This window comes from Prinia subflava, chromosome Z (genome assembly GCF_021018805.1).
Source record: "Prinia subflava isolate CZ2003 ecotype Zambia chromosome Z, Cam_Psub_1.2, whole genome shotgun sequence".
NCBI classification, from domain to species: Eukaryota; Metazoa; Chordata; class Aves; order Passeriformes; family Cisticolidae; genus Prinia; species Prinia subflava.
The window spans coordinates 9,831,949-9,851,704 of record NC_086283.1 but is presented as its reverse complement, the minus strand read 5'-3'; the positions used below and the strand labels follow the sequence as shown (position 1 = coordinate 9,851,704).

Genomic DNA, 19,756 nt, shown 5'->3' with positions numbered 1-19,756 from the left:
GTCACCATTTAGCTTGCAAGTTTCCCAAACAATTAGAATTAATGCAAGAGCGTAATATTTCCAGAATTAACACAGTATTTTTATCAACAGTTACAAAGCAAAGCTTTTGCTTTCTCTCAATTATTCAGTGCATTACATATATTTTTCTTTTTTTTTTTAATTAAACTGCAATGGCACTTTTAGCTTCACCCTCATGGGGTAAGTTTATCAACTGTATTTTTATTATCTTTAAACTGCATATGCACAAGAAAGATGTGTGTCACAAATATTGAGATGCTTTAGCCTTCAGTGTTCCTTAATTTCTATTTGATGGCATTTATTTCTATTTCAAAAAAAGGATGATAGATTGATTAAGTATTTTATTTACCTTTCTCCAGTCTAAATATACTAAAAGAAAGGTCAGACTTGAGAAACAAAGTCAGAGAAAGGCAATGACAAGGAATTGTGAAGTCTTCCATTTAGCTAAAGACAATCTTTCTACAATACCTACTTTCATCAAAGCTCATTTAAAACGTTTGAAACGCAATACAACACTATTTTGATATCTAATTTTTTATACTAGAAGGGCTGAAATTATTTCAGCTTTACATTCAAGTTACATCTTAGAGGAAGGGGATCACTCCAGCCCAAAGAATAGATGACTAAGTCCTTTGCACTTGGTCAGATTACGTGCTAATCATTCAGAAAACTTTTCAAGAATTAGTGTAATAAACTTCATGAAACACAATGATTCAAACAGGAACTTAGAAGGTTTCCAGAACAGGTTGGTATATAGATAGATGATAGATGATGGCACCTCTGCAGGCTTCTTAGCATTACACACAATTACCTCACACTTGTGTCTCACATGGATTATACTGCCAAGACAGAAAAAATATCCCAGGCTTTTCTATAGGAATAGTGTTTGCAAGATTACTTGTGAAATTTTTGCTGTCTAGCAGCCTGCCGCCTAGCTGAGAATCAGCTTTCCTCAGAAAAAACAGAGAACAGATATTCCCAGGAGTGGCTGTGATGAAATGTCACTCATCCCCCTGGAAGACTGGTCACCATAACCATGCATTGCAGGTACCTGTTTATTTGCTGAACATGCCTTGGATCACAGTGAGGATGTGCCGTATTTGCTGGTTAAAGTTAAAGGAGAACAAGCCTACCCTTCATCCCCAGTCCTTCCTGCAAAGCTTTCAGGACCATCAATAATCAAGGGTTGTAAAAGGCTATGCTAGTTTTGGCTGGGGTAGACTTGAGATATAACACTTATGCATATCATTGTAGACAGAACACATGCAGGAATTATTCTGTATCCCTCTTCCACCCTTGAAACCATTGAAATCTTCAGCCTTACAGATCCCTTTGGAAAAGTCTGACACATGGCTGATCTTAATCATCTGTGAGTTGTGAACGCCCAAATATATCAGCTGATCATCCAATTTCAGATCCTTTTGCTTAATAAAGTTCACAGTTCTTGTGAATAAATCCTATATTTAAAAAGGTGGTTCACAACAGAATACAGTCAAGCCAGAAGCTGCAGTTCAAGGTTATGGGAGAAAGCCAAGTTTCCCAAACTTTGATTGCTCAACTATCATTACAGAAAAATAGTTGTGCTGTTTTATGAAGGTGGTAGCAGCCACCCCCAGGCTCTCTGCCAGACTTGGTGCAGAGGAGCAGGTGGAAACATTTGATTGCTCCCCCATCTTGTTTAGGGAAAAGGCAAGATGCCAACCATTTTTTTTTCATGGGCACCACCTTCGAAGCAGCTCACGCATCACCAGTAAGTCACTTGTAACACTTTGGGAACCCCAGGTACAAAGCCCTCTATCTCACTTTGCTATTTAAAGCTATGCTGCTGCAATCTGCAAGGCGTGGGTAAGCTGCTGTGCCCATGCAAAGCTCTACAGAGAACCTGCCCACTACTGGCATGCTGCATTCAAAGCAAGCAAGTTGGACAGTTCCCACTGAAATTAAAAAGTACATTCTTCCAGTAACTATTTTATTTATTCTTCTTACATCAATCATGTAATCATAAGAGTAAATGTTTTAGAGCTCTCTTGATTTTTCACTAAGCATACTAGGCATGAACTGACTACAGCAGTCCAACATACAGCTTCCTGAGGAAAAAATCACTCTGCTGAAAGGGAGGGAGAACTGTATTTTCTATATTTAGACTTCAGCACAGTACAGCATGTTTTCTCTTCTGCTTAGAGACATCAAATGGAGAGTTCTAAACATTGGGTAGCAATTAGTTACTCATGTTCATGTGTTTGGGGGAGTGCAGCCCAAAGGAACAAGCTGCTGTTGCCTGCACAACCATTTCCTGGATTTCTAGGTAAATGACTCTAAAGCTTTTGTCTTTAGTCATCTTTACTCATGGCTGTAGCAACATCTGTGGGTGACAAAGTGTGACAGCTGACTTCTTTTTTAATGAGAGGTGATGTATAACATACCCTTTCGCCACATTTAATGTTTGCCTCAGTGGCTAAAAGCTAATTAGTACACCTGGTGAACAAAAGTCTTTAAAAATGGTAATTGGATTTTTTTTTGCTGATGTCTTTTGTTTATCTGTTTCATATTCAGCAAAAGCCCTGAGGAAGACTATTCAGAGCCAAAATAAATAGCAGCATTGTATAAGTAAAACAATATCTAAAAGGTTGCAGTAGAACTCAGCTGGGTGGTATACTAAAATAGTAAATTTGCTGTTTGATTAGAAGTCGAGTACTCTAAGTAACCGTTCAAAGATATCCTTCAACACTAAAAAAAACTAAACCAGCATAAAACCTTACCTTAACACTGAGAAAACTCTAGCCATTTTTCCTATTGCTCGTATCTTGTTCCTTATAACCTCCTTTCGAGCAGCAGCTGTTGCTCCTATGGAAAAGACATTAAAAATAGTTGTAGGGATTTGTAAACAATTCATCACTAAATACTCTCAACACTAAATACAAGAAACATTATATTAATGCTATAGTTTGCCAAACTAAGCCACATTTTTATTCAAAACTGGAAACACTGTTTTTCTTATTTCTAGTTAAAAATTATTTAAGAGATAATAAAGCCTAAGGGCAGAGTTCTAGAAACAAGCATGAGATGGTAGGGATTGTGTTGGCTGGCAGTGATTAAGGAAGTTCTACAGCACAACTTCCTTCTAATCACTGCTACGGCCTGCTCAAAATTACAAGTGCTTTAAAATTTGTGAACTTACAAAATACTCTGCCTTAAAAAAGTATAACACAACACAGACTACAGTTGAGCCTGTAGTCTACAGGCTAAGTTTGATGTGTACTTGTTACTTGGATATCCATCAAAATCTGTACATGCAAGAGAGAACCACCTGAATGGAAAAAGCAAACAATACTTATTACAAAGGATCCTCCACATCCCAAACAAAAAGTTCTGTTATACTCAGAAAACCAGTTTCATTAATTATCACAATCATTACCACACACATCACGAATATTTCTCCTAAAGGTTTCTGAAGGACAGCTAACTTTGACTTGAGTGGATGCTGCCTGACAACTCCTCCCTGTTCAGACACCACTACACATCACAGTAACACTTCTTTCTTTGTTACTCCAGAATTCTAAGGGCAAAAATTAATATTTCTGCTTTCAAATCCTAGCAAATTGATCCATTTTGTAGAGCCCATTAGGGAAGCTAAATCAGCAGAAAGGGGCAAAAAATGAGGAGGACAACATTAGTGAAGAATACACTTTGATGAAACTGGACAAGGGCTTCAGTGTGCAACAATCCAACACCACCTCACAACACCACACACCATCTTTCCTGTCCTGAAAAACTGTTACAACAGGAACTCAAGGTCATGGAATTAATTAACTCAATTGACTTTTTTAGGGATAGCCCACAGATTAAGGGGAATGATATCTGTGTGTTTATCTACCAAAACAAGGAAAGGTGATGGTGTATTGGAAAATGTGGGACCTCATATGATGTAATACCAAGATACTGTCCTGGTTTTGGGTAGAAAAAAGCTAGCTTTCTCCTTAAAAGATACTCAGAATAATGTCTTTCAAACCTCCCAAACATGAAGATAAAAATATAAAGCAAATATTAAAACATATAAGGATAAAAAATATATGAACACTTGGACATAAATGTCTAATTCTAGACAATAAAGAGTGGGAGAAACAGCTGTAATTCAGCTGTAACTGCATTAACTTAATATATTTTTAACAGCTTAATGAAAAATTTAAATAAAACAGCATTGATTCAGCTGGGTTCTCCAGGAGTAGAAGGTGGTACCTTCCTGCCTCAGTTACTATGATCTCACAGAACTGTATTCTCAAGATAGACAAGACATTGTTTTCAGCATTTCCTATCCTGAAAACACCAAAGCATGATTTGTCTTTCTTTCTTCCCTTCAGATCACAATCCTTACTTGTTTATTACAAGTCCATGCTGTTCAGGTATATCTTATAAGGATATTCAAAGAGTCGAACAGCAACTAAGACTACAGTCTAGAATATTTGAGAACTGAAAACTGGAAATATAATTTATGACTGAAATGGAATACAATGTCCTACACGTAAATACAAAATAAGAATAGAAAAAACAAACCCTTAATGATAAAATACAACAGGTTCAAAGGGAGTATTTTGTGTCTCATTGATACACATAAAGGTTACTAAGAAAATACATTTAAAAGATTTTGGTCTCCACTGAATTTCCTAATGTACCTAATCTGGGAAAATGACATATGTTTAGTAAATATTAGTAATAATTTTATTTCTCCTCTCTGGTTTTATTAACATAATTTTCTAAATAACGCACCCGATATTCACTATGTTTTATTGCTCTGTTAGTTTTGACTGCATATCACTAACCTCACTAATCCTCTGTGGATTTCTTAACTATTTATACATAAATCTTAGACTCACATTCCAAGTGTATCTAGTTTAATATTTTTAAGTTCACTATTACTGCAAATCCTGATCAATTACTTGGGCTACACTTAAGCATACACCTATGTGAAAGTAAATGGGTCAAAACATAAGAACCAGCTATAGGTAAAAGTGTTCATTTTAGCCTTTGCAAATGTTGCCTGATATCCTCTTAAGATTTTACCTTCCTTTCTTAGAATTGTAGACTCATTTAGGCTAGAAAGTATCTTTAAAATATCTTCCCATATCTAAACAAACCCTTTTTGAATGAGGGAACTTTAAACATAAAGTTCAAAACTGAAGTGTAAAAATTATCTGGGGGGTAAAATAAAAGCTTTGAATCTTACTTCAGTAATTTAAGAAGTTCTATTGGATTTCAGATTGGTATCAAAACAGAATCTGCAAACTGGATATGAAGGATTCATATGAAATGTAATTTAAACATTCAGATTGAGAAGCAAAATAAGGAAATAAAAGACTATAAATGCTGACAAGACTCTGAAATGTAGGACTGAAAGGATTTAAAACAGTGCTGAAAAATGTACTAAAAAGTGCTTTTTTGCTAAAAAAGTCAACCCCAAATCTCTCACTTGTATCCTAATATACATTATGCAGTTAAGCATTAGGAAAATTAATAAAACTTAAGCTTCCAACTTATTGAATACCTTTCTTCTGTGCATAAATGGGATCTTCTTATGAATTCCAAGGAGGGGGAAAGAAAAAGATCAGTGATGTTTGTAGAATAAAAATAAAAAATACAGAACATTTGACAACATCAACGGAAATGTAATGTTTAAGTAAAGTCTGAAAAACAGAAAAGAAACAAATTAAGCAGAGAATATCCAAAAGGAAAGAAACAGATTGAAAATGACAGGGGAAAAAAAAAAAGAAGAAACCTTTTCAGCTTAAAGCCTTGTTAGTAGGTTTTGCAGGGAATCAGCATGCAGGCAGAAGACCAACAGTGGTGTTACCACCTCGAACACAGACTTTCTCCTACATTATTGCTGCTGCTTTGACAAGGCTTAATCACTTCTGAAAAACAGCCCCACCCTGGCCCTAAGGGTTGTGCCTTTGTGATGATGCCTCTTTTGTTAAAAGGCTCAAATGAATTCCTCCAGTTTACTTACACGTGACATCTCTCAGAATAGCTTACTGTCACAGCCATGTCTGCTGCTCCTACCAGCACCTGTGCTACCCGCTGCACACCTGCACTTGTCCAAATGCTCCAGCAGCTCTCAGTGAGCAAATTCCAATGCTACCACCGTGCAAGGACCTGCATTAAAATCAACTGTTTGAGGGCAAGACAAGTTTGAGGGCAGCACCTGGTGCCCAGGCAAAACTAGAACATGGCACGTGTTCTGAGGATGCTGCTAGGTTGGTCCAGAGGCAGAGCACACAGATGTGCTGTAATATGGCTCACAGGAAAAATGCTTTGGGCATGGAAACACCCACATCTGGCCAAATCATAGAGTGAATAATAAATACAAAGATCACATTAAAATGCCACTCTGTCACCAACTCACAGAAATTAAGTATGCACTGCAGTCCAGCCTTGCTAGTTTGGAGGAAAAACAAATACAAACCACTGGGAAAACCCCTCCATTTCTCTCCCAGCTAAAAATCAACTCACTGGCAAGCTAAGACACTCTAATCTATGTCAAGGCATTGGTAAGTAACAGACCTAAGGACAAGGCCCTTGCTTTTGCTCCATCAGTCTCTGTTAATTGCCACTGAGCTGGCTCCAGGCACAGCTTACTGTTCTGAGATGTGGCAAATGTCACATGGTACTGTTCACAGCAGAACCAGGTTATGATTGGCAGGAGATGTTTGACTTGGGCTTTAGGCTGGAATTACAGCACTGTATTGGGAAGCTGTTTTCCAACGAAGAAATAAATGCTATAGCTAATGGCTCTGACAGTGGCTTTTCTGTGAGAAGGCTGAGAGCTACTATGTTGAAGGCAATATAAAAAATAATGTAGGTAATTTAGGAGTGTCTTCATGCCAAATCAAGATAAGGATGCATACAATGCAAGCAGTGCATTTGTATCAAATTGTTTATTGCATTATTGTACCCTTTTAATTAGCAGTTTTGTTTATTTAATCAAATGCACGAGGCCAGAAATGTTGCTAATTAAAACAAAACAGAACTCTGCTGGCTAGGTAGAGGTATTTGCAGCTCCTGTTGCTAAGTGATATGTTTGATGCACAAACATACAGCACATGAACATTTGCCCAAGATATTTTTTTCTGGATCAGATGATATTGCAACCATCACAGCAAACAGGAAAGAGAAAGTACAGCAAGAGGAAACTATCAGAGATAAGGAAACTTGACCTATCATGTTCTCTCATTTTTAAAGTGAGTGAAACCAAAAGGCCAATACAGGCCAGCAGGGACATATGGGATAAAGGGCATTACGATATTTAGGCTTTTTTCACAGTAAGCTTACACAGAAACTGCCTACAACAAATTGATCAGATCCCCATGATGTGTTTCCTTAGGGCGAAAAAAATGGTGAGGGGGCAGAGAGAAAAAAAAGGAATACATGCTGTTGAGCATCCTGCTCATGGCTAGATGCAACATATATGACTCAGAACTAAAAATAATAATAAATAAAAAAGGGCTCACAAGAACACCATGCAGTGAAGTCAGGCAATGCTAACTGGGCTTTGTTCTGAAGGAAGGAATGAGAGGGGAACACAGAAGGCAAGAAAGTGTAAAAGAAGGTAACAAATGAATGATCAGTGCAAACCATAGTGATGGACCATTCTCACTACATGTGGAAACCCAGGTCAGGGCATGTTCAAACTGCAAGGAGAGAAAGGAAATCAGCAGTAAGCCCTGAAAACTGTTGATGATTTAAAAATAGCAATGATTTTTAAGAATCATTCCATAAAACAAAATGCATCTGCTGTTGCAGATATCAGGCATTTCCTTCTATGGGAAATACCCCTAAAAGAAATGTCAGCAGGTAAACAGGATTAGTCCTCCAACGAAGCTGGACAGAAATTACTGAAGAAGAACAGTGGAAATATTTAACCACTGCAAGACTGTCAGTAAACAGTCCTTACAGAAACAATTTTGATTGAGCTGGTAATCGTTCTGGTCTGTTTCACTGAGAACACAAATGAAACACGTCTTGTACTTTTCTACTCCAAAAGGCAAGGCTTTCAGGAAAAAAAACCCCCAAAAACAGAGGGAACTCTGAGTTTGAAAGGACTTTTGTTTGCTGTACAGATAAGAACTCAGAATCCACTGAGAAATCATTACAGATATCAGCTTCTATTTAAATTTAAAACAACCTCAAATTTACTTCTATGTCTGTCTCTTCCATGTGTACGATCTGCATGAGCCTGACATGTCCAGCAGGTAAAAGTGTGAGCCCACAGCAAGCTGCAGCATCACTGCCACAGAGCCCATTTTACAACTCTAAGGGCACTGATTACTGGGAAAGCAGACATGAACATATGCCAGCTCTGGTTTTTAGCTACACATGCTAAAAACAACTACATTTCTAATATCTTCCTTACCATAATGTTTTACACAGAGAAATCATTCATACAGAAAAAACTGAGAGCAGATTTAGGTAACAGTGTTAGTATTACAGTAGTAGGAATGGTTTAGTTACTCCTCAACTGGAAACTACTGCTGTTAGATATTGTTACACAGTGCACAGACATGCGAGCCCAGAGGATTTCAGCCTGTTTCCCTGCTTAGACATCTGCAATGCTGCAAACTCCAAGTCTGGAGCAGTGCCATGGCTAAACTCCCAGGGAGGTAGGGTTGGGGCTCATTCTCCTCTCAGAAAAAAGACAGTAGATACAGAGACCTCCTTTAACTGGAGAGAGCTGCTGTTCCCCAAGATCCCTAACAATTCCCTATTTCTGATTCTGCTTTTGAAAACACGCTCCTGAACTGTAACTTAGGGATGGGAACGACGACACTCCGATGTTTTACAAAAAGAGTATGGGCATTGGCCTTTCTATGCCAAATGGAGGCTTACAGTACAACTTTAAAAGGAAGTATCAGGCCAAGGCTAAACTAATTTAAAAATCTTTCCCATGAAGTCTTTGCTTTGGCATTGCAATCAGTGGGATTTCAGTCTGGGCTTAAGAGCTGTCTCGAGCCAAGGATTTCAAGCACGTGGTTTGTTGCTACTGTATTTAACTTCACACAGTTTTTACTCATTCTATGTCCCCATACAATTTCACACACTATTTTAATTACACAGTAGTGACTTATTTAAATTTCATGAGGAAAAGAATGGGCACAATATTCAAACAGGTGTTTTCTCTTCACTGATTACGGGTTTCAGTAATTCACCCTTTGTCCCAAGTCCTGCAAGATAATTGTTCATGTCCACGCTCCGTGGCCGATGCAGAACAGGGAATTCCATCTGGTTTTTCAGAATAAAATCAAAGTACTATCATCCACACCAGTCTTCTCTACCACTCAAGAAACATTTTGCAAAACCTGTGATCTAGTTTCCTGTTCCAAAGATTAAAAATAAATACTTTGAAAGAGAATCTTAATTATTAATTACAGCTTCATTAAATATTTGTCTTACTTGAAAGTTCTCCATTCTCCTGTTCATTCTGCCTAAAAATATCTTAAGAATATTCAGTAGTGCTAGATTTTTCCAGGTTCTTCTTTCTTAAAATTATTTTTTAGTATTTCTGTTCTTTTCATAGGTTTTTTTTAATTAGATAGATTATCTATTATTATTTTCCATAGATTTTTTTTTAAACAGTGAAAGCATTCAGAGTAAGAATGTCAGGGATGCACAGGGGTTTTTTCAGCTTTTCTCAATTGAGAAGGGACATTCTGGAGAGCTGCTACTTATTCTTGCACAGCCTAACAGAAAATTATGTCTAATAAAATAAATTGACTTTTAAGAAACTACAAGTTGTAAGATACCATTTACAGTCAAACCAACAGGTACAAGGCAACTAATCACCATATAAACTTCAACCGAAAGGACAACAGAACTGACCACTTCTCTCTTAGCAGAAATGTCCGGTTAGAACATTTTCTGTATTTACATGCTTATTTTTAATGATTCTATTGCTCTTTAAAGCCTTTTAGACACTCAAGCGCATCAAAAGATGTGACTAAAGAAATACCTCAAGTACCAGTCTTCCAAAGTCACAGTACCAACATTTTGGGAATGAGCTCTGCAGGAAATTTTCTTCATTGCAGGCAGAATATTTCACTGACATAATTAAACTCATTATGAGAATACTTTTGACCTTTTGCATGAAATCATCTGACCCCTTCGTGACAACGCAATCCAGATTTTGTGGAGGGAAATGCAGATTTTTTAACCAGAAGACTGAGACGAAGAAAACAGAACAGGGCAGATCCATTAATTCTTTCTGAAGTATACAGGAAGCAAATCCATTGGAGTCTAGCATCACAGCTGTTTTCAGTGGCATAGAACTCAACTGGGACTCAGAAAATTATTTCACGGTTAGTAAATAAACTTTTGAAGTAATTCCAAGGCAAACAACCTCAATCAAGGGTAGATGCTCTTACCATCAAATCCATCTTCTTCTGTTCCCAGTTCATCATCTGAGCAGATGTTCAGCACGTTAACCAGCATCTCTGTCACTAAAATGAAAAACAAGTGCAAAATGTTGATATTAAGCTTCCCTGGTCTGTCAGAGAGCCAGCTCTAGCTGTGGCAGTGTGGACAGAAATTCAGTGCAGTAACGGCACACACTTTTTAAACAGTAAGACCCGTTGTAACAGAAGCTGGAAGTGTCCTGTGTAGCTAATAAAAAGTAAAAGTTTCCACAAATATTTTTTCCAAACACAATGAACCCAACAAACAGACGTTAAAAAAAAAAAATCTGCTCATTATCTCTATTTTTGCAACTATCAGTAATATAGGTAACATTTGTTTTCTCCCCCTCAACACATTTTTTGCCTTTCACTCAACTTGGATAACTGACCCCTCTCCTCTTGCTCCTAAATGGCAATGAGATTTGATTTCCCTGCTCAGTGAATGTGATCAGCATTCCAGTGGGAAAAGGTGTAACAAGAGAGATCATAGAGGATTTCTTTATTTATCCAGGTTTTGGACACTACTTCCAGAACAACAAAACATCAACCTTTTAAAGATGTTGTCGGTGTCCCTTGAATTCCAGGACAAATAGACTAGACATTCTTTAGAGGAGGAACCATTCCATATTCAATAGACATATAATTTTTGGAGAATTCAGACCATATTCAGCTTGCTTACTTTGGAACTTGGGCACAAAACGGTCAGACACAGGCTGCCACTACCCTGGTTTAATTTCTTTCCAGGGAGACAACTGTGAGACACTACCCAGAGAGCACACAGAGTAAGAACAGTGAAAAAAACAACCCCAGCTAGAACAAAACCAAGGAAATATAACTCAGAGAACAAAAAAGCCAAAGTTATGAGGTAAAATGTGAAGCAATTAGCAGATTAAAAAAATTAACTACACCTACATGCAGTAAGCAACATTAAAAGTGTTACCAGGCTTGTCTAGCCTTGTACTAGCTATACAGGTTGAAATTTTAAACATTTCAGTCAAGTAGTTATTAAAATCTTCTTCTGTGGCTACTATGAAGGCTTGGAAAATTAGAAGGGTGGGACAAAGCTAGATTTTTTTCCTACATTAGTGAAGCATTTAATATTTTCCTTTAACAGTATTAGTGGAAGATTTTCCACATTAAAAAGAGCCAGTGAAGCTAACAGCTTCCTACCTTGGTTGACCTTTGAGGAAAAAAATCTATATTAAAAAAAAGGAAATAAGTAACAAGTTGTGTGGAACACCAACTCTTATATCTTTGAATATTGTTTGCATAGAAAGGCAAATACTGATTTCACTTCTTTGGGCTCTAAAATTTCCAAGTAATTGGTTAAGTGTGACCACTGGAAGACATGAAGGAATAAAAAACACCCCCAAGATGTTAAGAACAATGAGGAACACCATGGTCTCAGAACCACAACCATTCTGACCTGAGCAGACTGCTGATGGGAAGTCTCTGAAAAAACGACCTTACAGAATATGTTACAGGACTGGAACATGTGGGGAGAAGACGCCCAACCTAAAAACAGCCTGCCTGAGTTTATGGCCAAAGAAAATGAAAGTGTTTTATCTGCTTCACAAGAGTCTGCAACACGCATCAGTAAGGATTATGTAATGTCTCCATTAGTGCAAAGAGCTGCCTATTCTTTGTTAATCCTTGCTTCACTTTCTATCTGCTTTGTTCACAGAGACCTCAGACGTCCCACCAGCAGCTTTTCTCAAACAAAAGAGTAGCTCAAAACAAAGCTGGTCATGACTGCAGGTACGAGACACAGCTGGCTGTATTTCCAGTTGCCTATTAAGAGAGAACTGTTATTCCAAGCAGCTTTTAAGAGTTTATTAGAGTTTTCTGGCAGTAATTGCTGCTGCAGCTCTATAATAGATGGATCAAAGCAAGCTTCGTATCAGGCACTGAATAAATGACTTGGGGTTTAGGCAGCTTGTGTTCTGTATTCACTTAATGCTGGGCCAAAGTGCTTTCATGCCTTTTGTGCGCTTGCCATTCATAGCATGAAGCTGTATTTAGGCAACATCAAGAGCATCAGATTTCAATAAAATATCATTTGTCTTCTTTAGACTCTTCTTGCCAGCAATGAGGCACCACAGCCTGTGCAGAGAAGAGGCTGAGGAGGTGGTTTTCCTTCCTACTGGTATCCCTCTGCTCTCTCCAAGAACAATTAGCCAGACTGGCTAATTAATAACAATAAGCCAGACTTAATATCACCAGCTCTGTTTGCTGCTGAAAAAGCAACCCACCTATAAAGGTAATGTGAGTAAATACATAACCCCATGTAGTGAAGTGTGTTGAGATGTTCATTCAGCAATATCCAAGGGAATGTTCAAGAGCTTATAACAGAAAAATAAATCAGAATTTTCTTTAGTCAATGCACCCCTCTGGCCTGCAATGTCATAAAAGCGATTTGTGCAGCAGAAAGATAATGGCATCATCACCTGGAAAGAGAGGAAATTATAAAAAAAATATGAGAAGTGTGATTAGCCACTGGTAATGGCTTGCCCCTGTCAGGTCCATTACTACAACTTTGTCCTCAAAAACGAGACACCTGTCTTCAAATTATTCTTGCCATTTAAAATAAATGAGGCCACATGTACAGTGACTAAGAAACAATTTTGCAGTTTTTACGAACAGAAGTGATTTACATACATACCCTTCTCCCCAACAAACGGCAAGGACCAGGTAAACACATCCATGAAGTTTGGAAGCCAGTACGGATGAGGGGAGCAGTTGAACTGCCTGATATTCATAACGTTGTTCTCGTATTTCAATACTGCAGCTAGAAGGGAGAAAGAAAAGAAATAAGAGACATCAGCCATGTGTGTGACTGGCTACCAGACCAGGACTGCTGACAGCCCACAGAGCTGCTCACCAGCTTCCCCCCACTTGATCCAGTGGCACCACATGAATGCTGGTTATAGGAGCATAAAGCCTCACTGAAGTGGAAATCCATTTTCAGTCTGAAAGCAGGGTCAACAGCTTTCCCTGCCGTTAAGATGGGCTGGTAAGTGAATTAGTATCTCTGAGTAGTCAAGAATGTGACCTCTGGGATCGGCCACCAGTGAGGAATGAAGCAGAGTAATGAGTACCCCCATTCACAGAGCTATCTGAGCTCCTAACAACCATGCTTTGGAGATAACAGAAAAAAGCATTTACGACTGGGAGTCTGATTGCTGCTCTTCTGGACATTTTCAACAGATTTCATTCACAGTATTGTACAAGAGGTGACACTTTTCACATTATGCAAACTCCAGGCACGCAAGACTGTGCTCCCTATAATATGAATCAATACTAGTACAATTTCTTTTCCACCATTTAACATTCTCATCATTCTTATCAATACACAGACAACATTTGTTCATAGGCAGAAATAATAGATATTTATGCCACACCCACTTTTCAAAGCACTGCACCAAGTTCAGTGTTAACTTTTGTTACTGGACCTCAGGCTTATTATCTGAAATGGTAACCCAAAAAGGTATTTTGAGATTACCAAAGTGACATGAAATTATTTAAACAATGCAGTTACAGGAGACTGCATGCAGGATATTTAATCAACATAAGCAACAAAAACAGTCAACACAAAAAGAAGGTGTACAATTCTATGCTTTCCCCTTTCCTCCAGCCTTTTCAATTCTGGCTCCCTAGGGAGGAATATAGTTGCAGGGACTGGTTATCACTTAATAGTCAGCAATAAAGTTGCACAACTGCAATGTGAGACAGCACTGTAGGAAATGCAGTGTTGGCTGAAGGGGCTGAACGGGCTGAACAATTTCTTCTGATTATTTCTCTCTTTTCCTTGACTGTGTGTCTATCATAGAAATTTTTTTTTATGCACTAGGCTGTTGCTTTACAAATATTTAATAGGATGTTAAATGTCTTCCATTTTGTGGTCAATGACAGCGTCCAGAGTCATTTGAGAGTTTCTGAAACATATTCACTGTCAGATACAGAAAACAGCTTGCTAGCAATAATGAACTTTTGCCAAGCAGACACCCTCCATTTAAATAAACCACATCTGACTCTTGCCCATCCCTACCTGACAACTAGCTGTCATTCTACTGCTAAGTAGAAGAAAAAATGGCTTAATACTGCTGTTAGCAAAAATGAGAAAACTAGTGTCAATGCTCTGAATATTTCCAACAGTTTTTGGCTGAAATCACATGCAGCGGATCAAAATTCATTCTTCTTCTATTACAGTGACACAATTACATAATAAAAATAAATAGTTTGTGGCTTTACAAAAAAAATGAGTCAAAACCACACAAAAAGGATCACTTAATGGTTGTAAAGATTAATTTAGAAGGACTAAAACTTCAAATTCATCATAGTAGTGAGCTGAGGTAGTTCCCCTTCCCACTACTTCAATTTATCTATTAAGTCTATTTCTAAATTCTATGAAATTTGAATAAAAAATCATTTTTACAGGGAACTTTTAAAACCAGCTTCTGAAAAACCTGAACCCTATGTGGAATAGTTGCAAAACATAAAATTAAATAAAAATTACTTTAGTTGTGTTTTCTTTGAAAGGAAGGTAATTTTACTATAATAAACAACACATTATTTATATACCTGAATACCTTACAAAAAGAAGTTCCATTAATAGTATTTTAAAAATATTCTCCCTTGTAAATGACCTGTACATCTCCTCAACAAATTACTTCAAAAAATTTATACCATAAAGCAGGGTAATAACAGAGAAGCCTAAAATAACTCTCCTCTTTATAAAATAAAGTAGGGTAGTTACCAGTATCACAAATACTTTTTGGCATTTAAAATTAAAAATCTGTAATTTACAAGCACAATGCACACAAAATATTTTTATTAGGTAAGTAATGAAGATGATATTTAACATGAAGCAGATCAGCTCTTGTTATGATTGTACAGTTCTGATTACTACTTAGTAGTCAGAAGAGGAAAATCTCCTCTGGATCAAGTAGAAAATGCCTCTCAGAAAACAGCAGGAGTTATCTGAGCTTATCTGCCCCCATGCTTTCTTTTGGTCATAGCTTTATTCTTCCTCTCTGTTGGTTCAGAAAAGATTGGGGGTTTTACCTTGGCTTCATTCCTTAGTCCATGTTAGCTTGATGCCTAAGAAGCTACAGGAGAACTAGCAGCCCTGAAAGAGTATGCAGCTTTTGAAGGCTGAAAGAGTGGAGGTCACAAAATTGCTGATGGAAGAGACAGAAGTGAGATGGTTCCTTTGGTTAGGAAACCCGTAAGAGAGGAAAACCTGACTCCCTCCAATATTTGCTTATTATTCCAGGCTGCAACCTCAATACTTTTCTTTCCAAACACACATACTCAGACAGATGCTAGCAGACCAAGCCACCAGCCATTATCATGTATAATCTCCAACCAGAGCAAGAATCTTATTATTCTTAACACACACACACACACACACACACACACACACAGATTTTAACCTAATTTTGACACTTGCTGTTGTAAATAAGTTTTAAAAGGTCACATTTCATGAAACGAAGATGTGCAGATATCCCAAATGACATTACACTTCTTTCCAATGCTAGTAAACTGAGATACTGGATGCTGAAATCACAGAGTGAAATGAAACACTAATGAAGCAGGCAAAGGGCATTTGCACTGTTTAGCTTGAAGCATTAACATAGCTACCGTAAGCTAGAAATATGGGTGTTAAAAACTGTGCAGGTAAGAAACCTCCTTCCTTTGTCTAGAAATGGAGACAGCCCTTCTAATCTTTCCAGGGTTAGATACAGCAGCTAGTGCTGTACATCCTTGGTCCCAGTTAATGATGAGCTTGGAACAACTGTGTCACACCTGTTAGATCTGAGTGGATGTCTCAGACCATCTGGCATCTCAAATGGCTCTTCAAAAGTTTATATATTTGGAGGTAGGTTAAGGCCTGAAGCAATGTGAACAACTATCTGTGTGACAGATAGTTCAGAATTTCTCAAAGAAATTGCATATCCTGCTTCACGATCTGTCGAATAATTTTTCAGTGTAAATTAATTGATATCATTTCCATCAGAAAAAAAAATCAGAGGAAAAAAAAATAATGAGCTTGGTAGAAATACTAGCCCAGAATATTTTTATTTAAGGAACCACCTAAAAATATTTTTAGCAAACAATTTAACTAATTTTCTTGTAATTTTCCAACTCATCCTGCATTTAGAAAATGAATCCGTGAAAAGCCCCTCAAATTCTTCAAACCTAAGAAAGAATTTCAATTTCTGATTTAATGCCAAATTAACTTCAGCATTAACTGTGCAATTGGGAGCAGTGCCTTCTCAAGAAGAGTTGCTAAGTAACCACAGCATTTTCTGCAGAAGTCAGGTCAGGGATAAGGGTTAGTAAAATGCTTAAGGAGTTTACATATTATCAAAGGACAAAAATTACTTACTATACAAGGTAATTGTCTAAATAATCCAGTACAGAAGTGAAGATAATTCTAGGTAACATCTTTCCTTATAAAATGTTGAAGATTTTTATTTTACATGTGCATCTCCATCTTGCAAAGAAACAGCAGAGTAACATTCAAGATTTTATCAACAGACTGCAAAAATCACTTTTGGCAAACTTTTCTGCATCAGCAATGAGATGGCCTAGATACCCTGACAACTCTTCTTTAAAAGCTTTTGTTTCTGTGACAAGAACTCATTACAGTAGCAGAGATAAGGCATTAAAGAAAGCTGATAGGGCAAACAGAGGTTACATCTCTTTTCGTTCCCTCAGAGTGCTAGTATTTCTCTCAGATCATCCTTGTCTTCCAGGTATTACTACTCTTTTTCCAGGTGAAAATAATTTTCACATTAGATCTATCTGGATCAGGTACATTTCTTCATGGGTATCCATGGTATACTTCATGCTGATACTTTACACACACTTCACTGACATAATACTTATGATACATTAATAGGCATACAGATTTACAGATGGTTTTCATTTTTCTATTATCCCAAACTCTCCCGCATACCTTCTTTTCCTGTTTTTCCTTTCAGAAACAGCACATGAATGTTGCAGCATGTTGGAATAAAGTTCATGCTAGGGATTTTTTTGATAAATTTGGATTCTCTGGTGGTTCTCTCTCCACTACAAAACCTAGTCTTTTAAAAGTGTTTAAAAGACAACAGTCTGTCTTTAAAGAGCAAGTTAAATTGCTCACTCAGCCAAAAAGCACACACTTACTGAAGCGACAGCCAGACATGAAAATGCCTGTATTACCAGTGTTTTACAAGTAACTTTTTTGCCTCTGTAGAACTTCTGTAGACTCTTTCACTTGATATTTTTTATTTTGCGGGGAGTGTGCATCAACAGCATTACAGCAAGCCCTAATTAAGGCATTAAGAAATTCTGAATGCAGGAATGAAAGCTGAGACATGATATAAGGCCAGATCATACCAAAAGGTAACCTTTGGCACCCTCTTATTCTGTTGCTATTGAGGATTCCTCCTAGTTATGGGCACCCTGGAACCCAGGGGTAAATCTGTACTTACACAACTTGCTCAGAATTTCTTGATCAGCATAGATGATCTCTGAGGCCCTGAAGTCACTGACAACTACCACCTTGCAATTAACACTTATCTTTTTGCATAAGCTTTCTGTCCAGAAGCAGTAGTCTTAGAAGAATCACCACTGCTCTGGTATTTCTTGTAACAACTATTAATAATAATCTTAAAGGATCTGTATGCCTTTTAACAAAATAAATGAAAGCAAAAATGTTTGAGAAAGCTATGAAGACACTGAACAGTAGCTCAGAAATTGCCATATAAAAAACCATATAAAAATTCCTCCCCTTTGCCTGTGCTCTCCATTATAATGAATTTGAAAAGAATTAATAACAGTAATGGAGAAGGATAATAATGGTGAAAGGACGACACAAGGCTTCCAATATCGAGGCAGATTCTGAGTCTCTGAATCTTCCAGAAAGCCTCTCTCCTGTCTCCATTAACTACAGAGGGAAGCCCTGACAGGAGCCTCCTAATTGCAAAACCTCACTTTGGCACCCGAAGCTGTGTGTGTGTGGCCTGGGGCTGTGACAGGACCCGCAGCCACGTGGTGCACGAGTAACACACGCAGCCTGCAGGAGGCTGCAGCCAGGAACCAAAGGGGGTTCAGAAAACTCCCTCCGGTGCCAGAATCCAGCGGTGCAAAGCCAGAAGAAGCTCTCGTGGTGGGTCAGCACTGTGAGATAGCCCATGCAGAGACTCCATGGCAGCATTATTAACAGCAGACACACTGAACACAGGATTGTTTGGGTAGCTTATCTGTGGTAGGCAAAGACACAGGCGCCGCGGAAGATTTCGGAATGTAACGGGAAGGCAGCTAAAGCTCTTCCTCCCCCTCATCCACAGCCTTGTCCATAGAGATAAGCAAAAAAAGTCCCTCTAAAATATGCAACTCCCCTCTAACTTCAGTAAATTTCCATTCCCCTTTACTAACTACTAAAACCCACCATCCCTTTGTAACGTAGCGAAACCCCTTCGAGTATTTAACCCAAAGATACAAGCTAATAAATCACCATTTTAACCATCTACCATACTAGTGTCAGTATTTGTCTATAGCCCAAAGAACTAAAGCAAAGCCCAGCTACCGTGCTGTCCTTTAATACCAAGTCACCAGCCTTCTACCTAAAAGCAACACTTATCTTCAGCTGCTCCTGTCAAACCTTCTGCACTGAGATCGGTGACTCCCTACTGCTGTTGGAGGACATATCTGACCCCAGATCTGATTCCATGGCTGCTCTCCAGCAGGGACTGAAGGAGCCCCTGGATAAAGTTGGCAAACTGGTCTACTCCCAAAGTGCTTTGAAGAAGCTCAAGAAACTACATCTGCTTTAGTGAGTGTGAGAACTATCAGCCTGGGGTAGAAAACGGGCATTCTTAACCTCTTGCAGCTTTTTAAAAACTGTATACATCTTAAACAATACTGCACTTAAAAACGACCTATTTCATGTCAGTGGGAGCTGGAGCCTCTCAGGAATTTAATCAGGGTGACTTTGTTGGCTGACAACCAGAGGAACACTGAGAACGCATACTAGACAGGAAGGCGCTTACTAGTAGGAGAGTAACTCCTTTTCCAAGGACTGACAGTAACCAAACCTCCAAATGACCTGTAAAAATCAATCAAGTTCTGCATCATGTGCATGATAAGTCTGCTGGAGCAACTGCCCTGACAACACCTCTGGATGGAAATATCTTCCTTTTTCTCCTGAAATCAGTAAGAAACTGGTCTCAGTTAATTCACTTGCTGCAAACCAAGGAAGTCATCAAGTAGCCATGTTTTGGACTCACTCTATGTGACAGTGGGTT

The 19,756-nt window shown here is 38.1% G+C and overlaps 1 protein-coding gene across 1 annotated transcript in view; it reads right to left on the bottom strand.

Annotated features, from left to right (window-relative positions):
- Positions 1–19,756, bottom strand: part of LOC134563761 (protein phosphatase 3 catalytic subunit alpha) — a 175,121-nt gene that overhangs the window by 8,777 nt on the left and 146,588 nt on the right. The window contains exons 9-11 of the mRNA XM_063422012.1: positions 13,120–13,245; positions 10,428–10,502; positions 2,778–2,862 (exon numbers count right to left, since the gene is read on the bottom strand). Coding sequence (XP_063278082.1) covers positions 2,778–2,862; positions 10,428–10,502; positions 13,120–13,245 — 286 coding nt within the window. The remainder of the gene's footprint in view (positions 1–2,777; positions 2,863–10,427; positions 10,503–13,119; positions 13,246–19,756) is intronic.